The sequence below is a fragment of the Carassius auratus genome, chromosome 41 (assembly GCF_003368295.1).
Source record: "Carassius auratus strain Wakin chromosome 41, ASM336829v1, whole genome shotgun sequence".
Classification (NCBI taxonomy): Eukaryota; Metazoa; Chordata; class Actinopteri; order Cypriniformes; family Cyprinidae; genus Carassius; species Carassius auratus.
In genome coordinates, this window is record NC_039283.1 from 6963616 (window position 1) to 6978419 (window position 14804).

A 14804-nucleotide genomic window follows, 5' to 3' on the forward strand; every position below is an offset into this window, starting at 1 on the left:
TAATGTGTTTTGTGTTTGTAGGTTAAACAGTACGGTAATATGTCTTTAATGTAGTTCAAACTATGAAGGGGGTTGGCTTGAGAAGTGTGAGTGGGTTTGCGTAATAAAGATTAATTTTTAATACAGAAGATGGGGCTCCGGGCATGAATATATCTGCAGGAAAATAGGCCAAGAGCTCCTCCTCTATCTTACCATAGTTGTGAGGATGTACTTGTAAAACGCTGATGTCATTCCCAACTCTGACGCCTAAAAAGAAAGGCAAGAGGAACAAGACAAAAAACATTTCATTGTGTGCGCGAATGGGAGAGCTGCACAGAAAAGCAGAATATTTCAGTGCTCGTTGCAGAATACTTTGCTTTCAGAAACATTATGATATTTATAGTATCTATACATTAAAATGCAGGTACATTGAACGAAGCTGAATTACAAGGTGAGAGACTGAAGTGGGCAAAAAAAGGAGAATGAATGAATGTGAAATGAGCCAAAGCAACAGCATTTAGATAATGTGACTATATGCTTACCTTTTTCAGTATAAGGTAAGATATAGATGCATTAGCATCAATAATTATCGTAGCTATTTTGTCATCACGAATCTCCTTTAGTAAAGGCGTAGGGTCAAGGTTGTCATCCAGCATCCTGATTGACAGCGTCTCCCGAGAGATCAGAAACCGTCTTATCAGCTCCTCTAGTCTCAGCAGACCTGCAGGGAAGAAAGCAAGTTGTTGGGTGAAAGGATATGAACACTCAAACACCAGACTGGAACAGAAAGGGGTCAAACCGGGCTTCATGTCGTGTATCTGAGATGGTTTGTGTCTTGAGGTTGTTTGTAAACAGCATGCATCTGTCCGTTTGCATTGCTGCTGTGAAGAAAGTTAATCGGTGGCAACACAAAGCCCAGTGAAAATGTAAATAACTAGCTGCACTCTCAAGTGAGCCCTCATGCACAGAAAGAGCAAGTAAAGCCAGTGCCAAACTTTAATTAGCTTGAGGGAGGAGAGAAATCAATGCTCTCCACACTCTTATTCTCTCTCTCTCACTCGCTTGCTCTCAATACCTCCCCTTTTTCTGCCTTTCTTTCACTGATTTCTCTCGTTCATTCTGATTCTCAGCCTCTCTGTTTGCTTCACTCCACTAAATGTCTCTTTCTCGATATTTCACTTTCTTATTCCCACAGCTGTGTTATAAAGTGAACTCAAACCTTCTGTTTTCCACCAGAGACCAGTGCTGTCACACACTGAAACAAACATTATCAGACCCAGCCATGTGCTTAATGACTCGTGTGTCACGGTGGCTAGAGCTCTGTTCCAAAACCTAGGGAGTAGCCAACATTGTAGGAAATGTAGGTTTCAAAAGGTAAGCATTTAAGTTATGAGATGCCTTAATTCCAGCAGCAAGAAGGTAATCCCAGAATGCACTGCACCAAGTTCAAAAAAAAAAAATACATGCAGAATGTTTTATTATTTTATTAGTGTTTATTAGTGAATAAATAAATCCAAGATGGAGGATGAGACAAAATTGTTGATTATACATAACATTTTCTTTCACTCATTACTAAAAGTCTAAATAAAAATACATTTTTAATGCAGTGTGTGTACTATATAATTTCATGTTTACTGAGTATTCCTAGATTTTACCCACAAATATTCACCAAAGACAGCAACATGCTAATGTCAAACTCTATTGAAAACTATTTGTGTGCTGTGCAGAGTTGCTGCTTTCTTACATTTTATCATTAATTTGGTTGCATCCTACTTAAAGGGATAGTTCACCTAAAAATAAATATTCTGTCACTAATTACTCTTCGGAACAAAAATTAAGTTATTTCTGCTCCTGCGTCAGCAGCATCACATGCATGCGTCGTGGTACTCCTGCAAGCATACGACAAAGACTGACATGGAAGAAAAACATTTTGTTTAATAAAGTCATTATTTTTGTTTTCATTTGTGCACAAAAGGTATTCTTGTAGCTTCATAAAAATACAATTGAATCACTGATGTACCATGGTCTATTTTAATGATGTCCTTACTACCTTTCAGGGCTTGAGAGTGTTTTAGTTGCATTGCTGTCTATGGAGGGTCAGAAAGCACTCAGATTTCATAAGAAATATCTTAATATGTGTTCTGAAGATGAAAGGAGGTCTTACGGGTTTGGAATGACATGAGGGTTAGTAATTGATGACAGAATTTTCATTTTCGGGTGAACTATCTCTTTTAGGACCACGTCCACATAGAAAGTGATTTTTTGCATTTGACCGCAATGCTTTTCTGTTGTTTTCCTATATGTAAGCGTACTAGATAGACACATTTGACCATTGTGCTCATGGCTTACATCATTTCCATAATCTCATCACCTTTTCTGAGCAACACATCTTTTTAAAAATGCTAAACTGCATCTCCATACCTCGCTATTCCACTGCCCTGCATCTCGTGTTTTAAAATGCAAAGATACAGATGAATCACTTCTTAGTATTCTACTTATGGATAGACGCCAAGGCAGCGGGCTTAGTTTTGTAACATATGTCTGCAGGAGATAAAAATCATGGTTCAATTTTGTGTAAAACACAAAACGCAGTTGTTTAGAAGCTCCTTTCATGCTTTTCAATCTGACAGACATGAGGTCACTAGAGAAAACAACAGCTGAAGCTGTGTGGCATCAGATGACAGTTTCATAAATTAAAGGCAATGAGGTTCACTACAAAATCCCAGCACACAACACACATGAAAACATTTGTGTCAAAACAGGCTCGCGAAATTGCTTTCTATCTGTCTAACGAGAAGCTGTAGCGCGGCAGCGAGCCTCTCTCCGTCTCTTGCCACCATTTCAAATGAGCTTGATGAGTGGCAAGTTGCACCTACTCTGCTGCCATAGCAACCATAGTGCAGCCAACTGGGTCAGAGCTGAGCGTTACGTAGCGATGCCCTCTCTAACACACAAGAACAAACACACACACGGCCACACATGTCTCACACATTAACACACACAGCAGGGGGGGAGATTTACTCCCAGATTACGTGAAAGTTATGTTGTCCATGCAGTGACATGCTGTGTAATTTCTCAGCAGTATGTTTTATTGGCACAGCTACCTATTACAACAAAGTAATTGTTAGCGCTAGCAGTAAGAAAGCACAGCAGTGTCATTATCAGAGTCTGTTCTCCAGAACTTCTGTAATTTCATCTCTCTCATCAGCTTTGAATACAAATTCTAATTTGGGTGTTTGCTGAGAGAAGATGATTGATCGGGCAGATGGAGTTGAGGAAATCAATTTCAATGCTTTTTGGAAAAGTGGAGTCATTGTAAATGGGTTGTTTTCTTTAGAAAAGGCACAAAAAGTACCTTTCTCTGAACACTTCAACACTAACTCGTAATTATAAGTATCCTATGCTAAAAAATTGTGTGTGTTGCTCTCCATGTGGAATGATTTTACATATTCAAGCTTGAAGGAAGACCAGACCAGCTGATGAGCAGAGCAGAGGTCTCGGACTCACATTCGGCCTTAGCGCAGACCAGACTAGCCGATGGGTAGCTGAAGGAGCGTAGGATGGCTCCGATGGCAAGGCTCACATCCTCGTTGCTAGGATACAGAGTCACAGATGCAAAGCGCAGGTAAGGAAGCCGTGGAGTGTCTTCCGGACCGATTTTGACATGCGGAATCTGAGAAAGAGCGGTTTGAAGAACAAAAGGAAAGAGAATATGGTTAGCGAATGAACAAATGACAAGTAAATGTGGAATATTTGGATGAAGCTCACCTCCTTTTCCCCACAGATGTGACTGACTATGGAGCCAGCGGCAGGGCTGGAGGCGGGGCCAATCACAGAGACCACGCCCTTTGTCAGAATCTGGCACACTAAGACAAAAAAACTCTGTTTGCCTTTCTGAGTCACTGTATGCTGTACTGCTTTACTTCAAAGTTTTTTGATGTTTTTGTGTGTGAGTGTGTTTTTTTTTTATGTATGACTCACTAGTATCTGTGGTCTCATACTGAGAGTCTTTCTGGAGGTCAAATATGTCGACCTCCACGCGAGCACGAGCCGGGCCCTCCATCACACTGTTGATGTTCTCGCGCGCTAATGCTAAAGCTAACCGCTCCCCACGCCCACAGACAGAGCTGTCATCCAAAATTGCCGCTAACGGAGGAGAGAATGAGAATGAGAGAGAGACAGACAGATAAAGTAAAGAGAAATCATTACAAGAATGGGTACAAGTAATATAAATGCAATATATAACAACCTTTAATAATCATTCTTTTAAAGCAACCATCTACCATGTCCAATAATAATAAAGTCAGTAAAATCAATTATTTTAAATTGTAATAATATTTCACTATATTACTGTTTTACAAAAGAGTAAAGCTGCTTTGAAACAATGTGTATTGTGAAAAGCGCTATACAAATGCATTTGAATTTAATTGAATATTGCTGTAAATGTACTCAAATAAATGCTATATATTTGTTTCATCCTTGAAAACCATAAAACAATTTCAAAATTACAATGCAAAAAAACATTTACAAACCAAAATTGTAAACTTTCCTATTCAACAGGTGTCATGTTAATAATATTTATATTTTAGTGTTTATGCAGTTTATAATAGTACATTTTAGTTTAGTTTAGTGCAATAAAATGTTGTTACTTGCTTTCTAGAACTAAACCTGGGTCATAAAACAAAACCATTTGAGTCGCACTGGTTTGACCTTCACACACAGGTATTGGGCTTGTCAACTACATGACATGAGTCCATATGCATGTGACTTACCCATCCGTACGGATGACAGAACAGGGGTCTGGCTCAGGGAAGAAGGCGGCATAGTGACCACAGTGACTAACAGGAAGCGGAAGTAAATCGACAGCAGGAGCGCTGGCAGTTCCGGCATCTTCTACCGCTCCTCATGGAGATGCCTTCTGCTGCCTATAGCACCCCCTAGATAAACACAGAAATGAGATGAACTTTGTTATACATGAGGACAGGGAAATCACACGGATAAACAAACACCGGATGTGCAGAATTTTATTCATAGACTCTCTTCCACACATACACAACTGAAACCAATCTCTGTGAACTCTGACCTTTACAGACCTAACAAAATATATCTGACCACTGGGAAAAAGTGATGGGTGTACTTCTCCCTTTTTCATTGTTCATCTCTCACCCCCTCTTTCTTTCTTTTTCTCAGTCACTTTGGATGTGTCAGCAGGGCACGAAAAGTCAGAAAGAGAGGAAATGAAAAGACTCAGCGTGTGAGTACACAGAATTGAAGAAGCCATTATTGTTCCACTATAATTATTGCAGGCAAATACTAATGACCAGTGTCACAAATATAAATCTAAAGTTCACACCCGCTGTTTTGCATTTGTGCACGCCTGAATAAAGCTATACTTGGCAGTCAGCAAGTAAACTGTAAAACCTAAATTATTTAGGGGAGATGGTGGGAGAACAAAAGAAAGAGGCGACCATATATGCGGAGAGGGGGAAAGAAATAAAAGCTGAGAACAAAGAACGAGAGAAAGAAAAGAGAGAATGAAAGACAGAGAGAAAAGGAGACATTGAGAGAATATGCTTGAAGAGGGAGCCCTCGGGGAAAGGGAGGAGTAGATAGCAGCCACTTCATTTGTTTCTTCTTCATCTTTGTAAGTAAGAAGTGAATCTGACAGTTATAATAATAGCAGAAGTGATTCATTCTCCTTAATTGATTTGGATTGTGAAATGAGAGTGCTGGATGCGAGCATTGGCAGTGCCGGTTGATACAGACACGTTAAGATGTCACCAGGCTTCTGTGAGATGAAGTGGAAGCATTTAGGATGCCTCTTCCTTCTTATCTTTGCCTTTTCCATTTGTGGAAAGATTCCAGAGTGCAGGCAGGAAAAGACTCCCATCATGTGTCCCTCCTGGCACTCCACGGGCTGAGAGCACAAGAGATTAATAAAACCATCAAAAGCCCTCTTCATCAGGGGTCTGAAATCGTCAGCGTACACAAACACACTTGCGTGCTAAGAGTGAATTGCACTCAATGGCGGAGCTTTTTTGCATATTTGCACACGCTATATGCATGATTCACTCAAATAAATATACTAATTAAGTAAAGTCACAAATGCTCCTACAGCAAACTACTACAATCTATCACGCTTTACTGGAGCTCTAAAGCAGTCCTATCATTTAGGTACATGTTCACTTTTATATGTATCTTTATGGTACTAAGTGGCACCAGGCACATTTCTAGGCATAGGCAAGCTAGGTCTACTAGGTATAGGTCTAAACTAGGACGCCACCAGCAGGAGGGAGCCCCAATAAGTGCACAAACTTGTACTACATTTTATCAGGGTTGTGATAAAGAAGGCCAACCTGAAATATGATTGCCGCCCCCACTGGGTCCCCTCTAACATCACTGGTCCAGAGTACTGTCAATCTGACGATGCCTGAGTGTCATTTGATCAGAGTGATGTCAGCTGCTGCCTGATCGTTGGATGCAAAGTTTGCATTTGGAGAACTCAACAACACTGTTAGATCAATGGGTTCTGTAAGTGCCTTGCCAAAGTAACACTTTTTATTTTTTTTACCATGTTATAAAGCTAGGTAAAAGGGCAATTTAAAATACTGGTACAGTAAAAAGTGCATGAAAAAATTGCAAGTATTTGCCCAGGTGATCATTTTTCATCTTCACTTTCACTCTGTCAAAAACAAATACTGTGATAGGTGAAGTTCACTGCATCGTATCCACAGCCTCTCCCACAGCATCTCTGACATGTTTTGAGGTAGTCAAAGAGAGCCACCAGCCCAGCACTATAACAGAGCCATATTTGTTTAAGCTAAAAAAAACTAACGCAGCCACAATGTTTGCAACAATCTGTTTCAGCATGGTAATTCATCACCCTTGCTAAAATCTATTATCTTTGTATTTCTAAACCTATTATTATAACTTGTTGTGAGACTGCAATAAATCATTGATATTTAGAAAAAAACTGGCAACATATTGAGAATAATTAAGAAATAAGTTTTTTTCTGATGTTAGATAAACAAATGAAAAACAGTGTCATTCAATCGCTCAGGCACATTGTTAAAAATAAAAGTCAGCCAATAGTTGGATCTTTTAGATGGGTATGCATATTTTTTGAGGCGCTGTTTGTCTACAGCCAGCGACGAAACAAAGTGGATGGTCTTAAAATATTTCCCTCACATCTGTATAGTTCTTGTGATTGATGGACAGACAGTAACAGCACATTCCTTAAATCGCACGTTAAAGGTTAAATCTATTTATCATTTAAAGTGACTTGAATTAAATCACTTTTTATGACATAAAATTTTATGACGCCTTTATGACCTTTTTGGATGTTATAAAGTTTTGGTTCCCTGTACTTTCAATAAAGGGACAGAAACCTCTCAAATTGCATTACAAAGTCTCTAATTTGACATTATTTTTATTTTGGGGTGAACTATTCCTTAAAGTCATGTAGATGACAATCATGACATGAATCACGGATGGGAAGATTACACATCCTGGCATTTAAGAAGAATGGAAAACCAAAATAAACTGGAGAGGTTAGCTTTGAGGTATCATTCTGAGGCTGAATATTTTTATTGCAAAGTAACCTTTTATACGTGTAAATATCAAAGACATTTGCATTTACACCTATTTAATGTAAATATGTTGCAGTGCAATTTAAACACATTTACAGATTGGTTAAACTACACTGGCAGATGGTTAGGAAAGAAGATGTTGGGGTTTGTGCTGAAATACCACATTCAGACTTACTGAGTCCTCTCTCAATGGGCAAATCAGTCAGAAAAAGCTTGTCTCTCCCTAATTCTCTCCATCTCTTCTTTTGTCGGCTGATTCAGTGTATTTCTGCTCTCCTCTGACAATCTTTCAGCAGCACGGCGCTTTGAGCTTCTTACTTTGTCCTTTTTACCCACCCTGTAACATACAGTCACATGCACTCTCTCACTTGTACAAAGAGAAAATCCACCAGCTTGACAGTCGATCCTTCCTTTTCCTAGACTCCTTCTGATCCTACATGTCTCTTTGCATTTCCACCAACCTCTCTCAAAGTTTCACACACATCTCCATGCTTTTGAAAAGGGGGGCTGTTTCCACTAGCTGTACTTTTTGACATCATGAGTCACTGATGCTGCTCACATGTAACACACAAACACCAGTCCATGAGTGTTTTGACAGATCTGCTCTCCGACATTGACGGGGCCTGCCCTGAGGTGCAGCACAAACATCTGTGTCAAATCCAGATTCGTCACAGACACACGCGCACACGGATGAACGGATGGACGAGTGATCAGCGCAGACCTTGGACTTTGTTCACAGGATGCTGACTTACCTCACAGGAGAAAGCAATCCGTTGTCTGCCCACTCACAGATAAACAGCATGCAATTAAGAATTTAACAGTCGTGATCGCGCCAGTAACAGACCAGTTTTGCGGCAGGATTAGCTTTCGGATGAAGGTGTGGTCGGTCACTGCAGAATATTTGATGGCGTTTTAACACTTTTGGGCTGGTACATCATAAATACGTGATAAGATATGAAGATTAAAGGCTTATACCAATGTGAAATCTCATTCTTTGTGTCAGATGAATGATTTAACTGACCCTGCTGTGCCAACAGATTTAAATGAGAGCATTTCAGCTGTATGCTCTTTCAGCATTCCCTTTGGCAGAGTAAACAAACATGATGATTTCTCATGCATGACGTCTGCAGACGCTCTCAGGAGTAACAGCACTTTAAGACTCCTGGGCTTATATGGGTATGCAAGGTGCAGACCGCTGTAAACTCGGGTAAAGCATAGCATAATGATAAAGTACATGGATGCAAACACAAATGCGCTTCCAAGACTGCAGATTACAAAACACTGTTAGCAAATCTGGTGATGAATATGCACGCTTAATTACAAAACAAACACACACTGTAGAATCTAAAGTGCACACATCCATTCAAACCAAGTGGACACTTGCCCTGGTAGAGAGAAAGAGAGAGAGAGAGAACACAAGTATGTAGAAAATTAAGAATTGTTGTAGTTGGTAAAGAAAGTTTGTCTAAAAGAAAGTGGCATAAATCATCTATCCACATGTCTAAATGTGTTCACATTTCATTAGCTTCAAACTAATAGTACTGTCAGCTACCCACACTCTTGTCATTAGAAACCTTTAACTTTGAAACCTTTTCTCATGGAATATAATGATGTGGTTGTGCACCATTCAAACATAAATAGAGAATGTTTTTTTAAAACTCAAATGTGAATTTAAAGAAGTACATTTAAGATAAATTGAAATTCAAAACATTCATACAAGTGCAGCACAGTTAATATTGTTAAAGTGGGGTGCTTTTTGGAAATTTCACTTCTACTTGCACTCAAGTCAAACTCTGAATAATGGTTTTGTGCTAAAGTTTAAAGAAGTTAAAAAAAAGTCTTGAAATCTGAATTTATAGGCCTAATGAAAAGATAGAAACACACACACAAACACACAAACTGACAGAAAGGTTTGGCGCTAATGTTTTGCTTAGAAATGAATGAAAGGGTGAAAGAACACTTCTTTGCCCATAATGTCATAATTTTTTTAATTTATCTGTAAATTGCAATTCCTTCAATTCCAACTCAACTTCCTTTGGAATGTGGACAATTTCAGTTCCATATTATTCAAGAATTCTTCAATTCTTTATTGTCAAGTGCAGTTATTGTTTTTTATGTAAAAAAAAAAAAAAAACTGTTAGTGCTGGATTTTAACTTAACTACTTTCTTTGGTTATGTCTTATCTTGCCTAGGGCACTAAGTGAGCCAAAACTGCCACTGGTGCCACCTCAAATGCATATCAAAAATAGTTGCATGATGTGCCTGTCTGTCAGTATGTTAGAGCAGTTACTGTCAGTGGGTTTCAATGGATTACACTCGTCTTTTACAAACACCAGTAACATTCATTTATCTGAACTTTTTATTATACATTAGGCTTTAAAGAAAAGGCCACTTATTGCTTGTTGAAGATGAAGTTAAGTCGGAGCCCAACCGATGGTTTCTATGATACGTTGTGACATTCGTTCTGTCTCTCCTGCTCTCTCTGTCACACACACGCTCACACACATATTGACACCAACATTAAATGAGTCAGATGAGATTTGCTCTATCTGTCCCTTTCTCTCATAGCCAGATTATGCTGCCGTGGCAACAGAGTGAGATGGAAAGAGAGAGAGAGAGAGAGAGAGAGAGAGAGAGAGAGAATGCATCTGATATTTCAGGAAGTTAATGTTGGTTTTTCATCTTCTCCTTGTCTCTTACCTTTGAAGTTCATCAATATGGAAATGGAACACTGTGAATTTTGATCCTTTTACTTGGCATAAAACCAAATATGATAACAGGTTCCTTACCATTGAGATTATTATTTGTGCTCCTGACGCTTATTCCATGTTACTCTACCGAAAGTCCCTTGAGAGACTACAAATTCAATAAGGCAGTGATTATGTACAAGTGTAAAATAAGACAGATGCTATTTATGTCGTGTGCAAAAGAAGATCCAATTTACAATCATTCACTTAACATTTGTGCCACTTTCGTATGTGGTATATCATTACTATATTTTACTATTATTCACTAATCACAAGTAATCCAGTTAACCAGCCACAAAATTCGACAAAATAGCACTGCGGCTTGTCTATTTCAATTAAATCATTCTTTCAGACCAAACACGGCTCCTTTCTGCATAAATTAGGCTTATTATACGTTGCACCCACAAATTGCCTGCTGCAATTATCGTCATGCTATTAACGCCCGAGTGATGTTTGTGTGCATTTTCTATTGATCATAGCAGCAGTTAGTCATGAAATGATGATCAAATGATGGAGATGAGCATTATAGCCTGGCATATATCCAAATATAGCCTGCAGATTTGCACCTTGCAAAGTGTGTTCAGCGCCGATTTTGCGGTCATTTAAGAGGTTACCTGATTTGCATAGTTTTTTTTCGTGATTCAGGCACTAAAACGATGCAGATGGTCACAATTCATTCTTGGTGAATAACCCCGAGAAAAAGTAAAAAATATACTTTCATTTTATCATCTAGGCCCTCAGAAGTTCAGCTTTATCGAGTGGAGTAAATGATTTGAGTACCAACAGCTACAATATGCATCAGCTAATATCTCTAAATAACTTTTAACCTTAGAGAACATGAATCTCTCTCTGCTGTACTCGTAGACTGAGATGCGCTAAACCCTGCGGGCTTCTCGTCTGAATTAGTTAACACCAAGCTCATCACTTTTAAAGCAACTTCACTGCTAAAACAGTTGTTTCAGATGGGATCGGGCCTGCGGGGTTCTTGCTAATTTCTTAGTATACACTGAGTATTCCTGGAGGTTCAGGGGGCAAACGCGTGGGACACCTGTTAACAATAACAACAGAATCTCATTAAATAAGTATGTTGAAATCCAGTTCTCGAGCTCACTAAGGTCTAATTAAGCTTAACTGAACCAGCAGAATCCCAGGTAGAATTCAAGATGACTTATTAAAGCCTGGATATGGTTCCGCAGATCCAGCTCTCGAGATTTTTACAGCTAAAATGTTTATCAGGCCACCAGCGATGTGTCATTATGGTAATGGTCCATATGCTAGGAGGAAAAACCAAATAAGCGAAAAGACTTGGTATTTATGGAAGCACAAACATTTAATGTGAGATTAGCATGGCCTCGTTTCATAGCTCAGTGAGTCGGGACTAAGGGTTTGAATGCATGCATAATGCATGCATGTATGTGCTGCCTTCCCTAAAAAATTTCCACCATTCATAACAGATCAGAGGATGACCGCAAACACTATTAACATACACATTTCACAATTGTATCTGTTTTAGTGTTCAAGTACCACAACGAGATAAGAGCACATCCTTCGTTTTATCTAAAAAAAAATCCAGGGAAATCTGATAAAAAAAAACTCTTAATATGAAGCTCTGCAGACAGGACCAGATTCAAGACCCCTTTAATCAAACACTCATTGGCATACAGGTGATTTATTGTGCGCCCCTCTCCTCCCATTCATTGCGTTTAATCACATGGCCTTACAGCCGAGTATACAATCAATACTCATCACCTGACAGCATATACACACACAATGCAGAGGATTACGTACAGCGAGCGGAAAATGAGAGCTCGCAAAGCTTCACGAGAGAGAGAAAGGAGTAAGCAGGAGGACAAAATGGGTGCTGTGTCACTGGTTAACCAAGTAATTAAGTGACAGGTGGGACTAAGAGAGTGTAAATCACATCCAGGAGGAAGACTTGGAAGGAAAGCGGATAGAGATGAACGTTTGAAAGAAAGAGTGGCGAGCGAGTTAGTGTGGAGAGATAGAGAGAGCATGAGGGTGGAAGAGTGGGTGGAGATGGAGGACTCTATATATAACTACAGGGTTATAAAATAAAAGTGAGAGATCATACTGTTGTGTTTGATTACTTAACTCGGACAGCCATGGTAACCAACTAAACTGCAGATGAAAAGCACTTTAAATGAGCGCACACATACATGAAACGGTTACCGATGTGCTAACCAACACACAAGAGGGCTCTTCCGAAGCCTGTGCCAACATGACTCTATAAAAGGAGTAAGAGCAGCATCGTGCAAACATCTCTCTGTGTGCCACGCGTCCAAACCAGCAACAAAAATAACACAGACCTCATAGTGCAGAAAAATCTATCAGCCTTTACCCGTCTCAGAAAGGCGAGAACGAACCTTCTTTCCCCAGTAGACTGATTCAACTCTCGCTCTCTCCCTCACCAAAGAATATTTATGCAGAAGTATATGCAGCCGATTCAACTTACAGGAAGTGTATGTGTGTGTGTGGAGCACTCGAGATGTGATTGTGTGTTTACTCATCCTTGTTTACTCAGGAAGCGAATAAAAGCAAGGTAGTGATGCTCTGTGGGAACAGCAGGGAAGGGTCACTGGAAGGATCTGATGCTTCTTTGTTTGTTAGTCTCTGGTGAGAGACGATAAACAATAATCAACCAGTGTCTAAGCGAACTCCACGCTTCGGGGCCCAGCTGAGGAACACTATCCTGAGACGCCTGCAGACCCAGGTAGCCAATACTGAGAAGAAAGACGAGAATAAAATACATCCAAATGCAGGCAGTGAATGCTTCCAGGAAACATTGTGAGACTGAACGCAGCAGTGAAATCTGAAGAACATCGAGTTGGCTCTGTTTCTGTGTTATACCTCAATCCTATGGGAACTCAAACCCACAGACTCACGAATGGCAAAATATAATATAAAAAAAATAATAATTCTGTTTATACAACAGCGCTGTCGATTTTAAAGGGATAGCTCACGCTAAAATGAAAGTTTGATCATTTTTGACTCACCTTGAGTTAAAAAAAATGTATGATTTTATTTGTTTTGTGGAATAAAAAGGAAGATATTTTGAGAATTTTTTCATAAAATCAAAGTCAAGGTTTCTTGGTTTCCAGTGTTCTCCAACAGATAGTGTTCTACAGAAGAATGAACAACATGAGGCTGAGTAAACGATGACAAAAATGAACTATCCCTTTAAGACCGGTGAAGCAGTGTTCAACCTTGCTGAAAAACTTCATACCCAAAACTTGTTTTTCCTATCATTGAACAACATATAGGGTGCTCACAAAAAAAGCTCACTAGATAGCAAGGGTTTCAAGTATGATGATATCATATACTCCTATAAATATGCAAATGGAAGCATATAAATATTATGCTTTTTTGATTTTCCATTAGTGTGCAAAAACTGCACGATTGTGTATGTAAATGATCTGCGAAGTCACAAAGCACAAATCCATGCCAAAGTGAGCTCATCTCACCAGCAGAAAACACTTTCTCTCCAAAAGAAACTTGTTTGTAGTTCTGCCATTATTTCTGTGACTTAGCAAAGTCACCATGTTACACATTTGCACAATTCCCACCTGCTGGCTGCTTTGGCCCGCCCTCAAAGAACAGTTGTGTAAGTGATTTCTCTATGTCGAGGACAGATAGCATAACCCGATGAGATATTACATTTCTGACACACACTCTAAACGATCACCCCAGTCACAACAGACTGGTCCAGCTGACCAATTAGAGCAGACTTTTCAAAATAGCAGGCTTTAAAGAAACAGGACCTAAAACAGAGCGTTTCAGGTAGAGGGTAAAGAGAGAAGCTGTGGCAATGTACAGTATGAGAAAAACGATATCATAATGAGGGCAGCATGGTAAAATTTGAGACCATTAGCATATACAAAAGTTTACTTTAAACATAGGTTTTTCCAGCCTATTTGAACATGTGACAGTTTGCGCAAGTATTCTAATTAAATCATACACAGTGTGCACACAAAGTGAACACAATTCAGTACAAGAAAAATAAATACTAGTTTCTAGTATTACTAGCTTCATAATATCATGTATGTTAACTATTTTTCATAATATAAATGGGATTTTATACATGAAAATAAACAGCAGCCTTTATGCTTTATGAGTGAGTTGCTTTAGTAATCCTACTAAGTTGCACAATTAATTTTTTTTGTGTATAGAATTTAGTGAACCCAGAATACTGAGGATATACTAGTGCAAACCCATACGTTTATCTGAATGACCTCCTGTAACATGAAGAAACTTTTTAACCTCAAAAGAGTCCTATAATCCACCCAAGACCCCTACAGCAAAAATTGTACTTAATGAGAGGGTTCTCCGCAGAATGTGAAGCACTTCAAACCACCATTAAAGAAGAGTGTACTGTGTATACCGTACTGCATGACAAGTACCAATGAATATGTTTAAGACAGTTAACATACTTATGGAGGACCAATCGACTGCATTCATGTACTCCAACACC

The 14804-nt window shown here is 39.2% G+C and overlaps 1 protein-coding gene across 4 annotated transcripts in view; it reads right to left on the bottom strand.

Annotated features, from left to right (window-relative positions):
• The window catches only part of LOC113059982 (glutamate receptor ionotropic, kainate 5-like), a 56001-nt gene that overhangs the window by 16142 nt on the left and 25055 nt on the right, over positions 1-14804 (bottom strand). For all 4 annotated transcript variants that reach the window (XM_026228724.1, XM_026228721.1, XM_026228723.1 and 1 more), the window contains 6 exons: positions 4752-4916; positions 3961-4125; positions 3748-3845; positions 3487-3652; positions 522-700; positions 193-246 (listed from right to left, as the gene is read on the bottom strand). In XM_026228724.1, the coding sequence (XP_026084509.1) occupies positions 193-246; positions 522-700; positions 3487-3652; positions 3748-3845; positions 3961-4125; positions 4752-4869 (780 nt within the window). In that variant the 5' untranslated portion in view covers positions 4870-4916. The remainder of the gene's footprint in view (positions 1-192; positions 247-521; positions 701-3486; positions 3653-3747; positions 3846-3960; positions 4126-4751; positions 4917-14804) is intronic.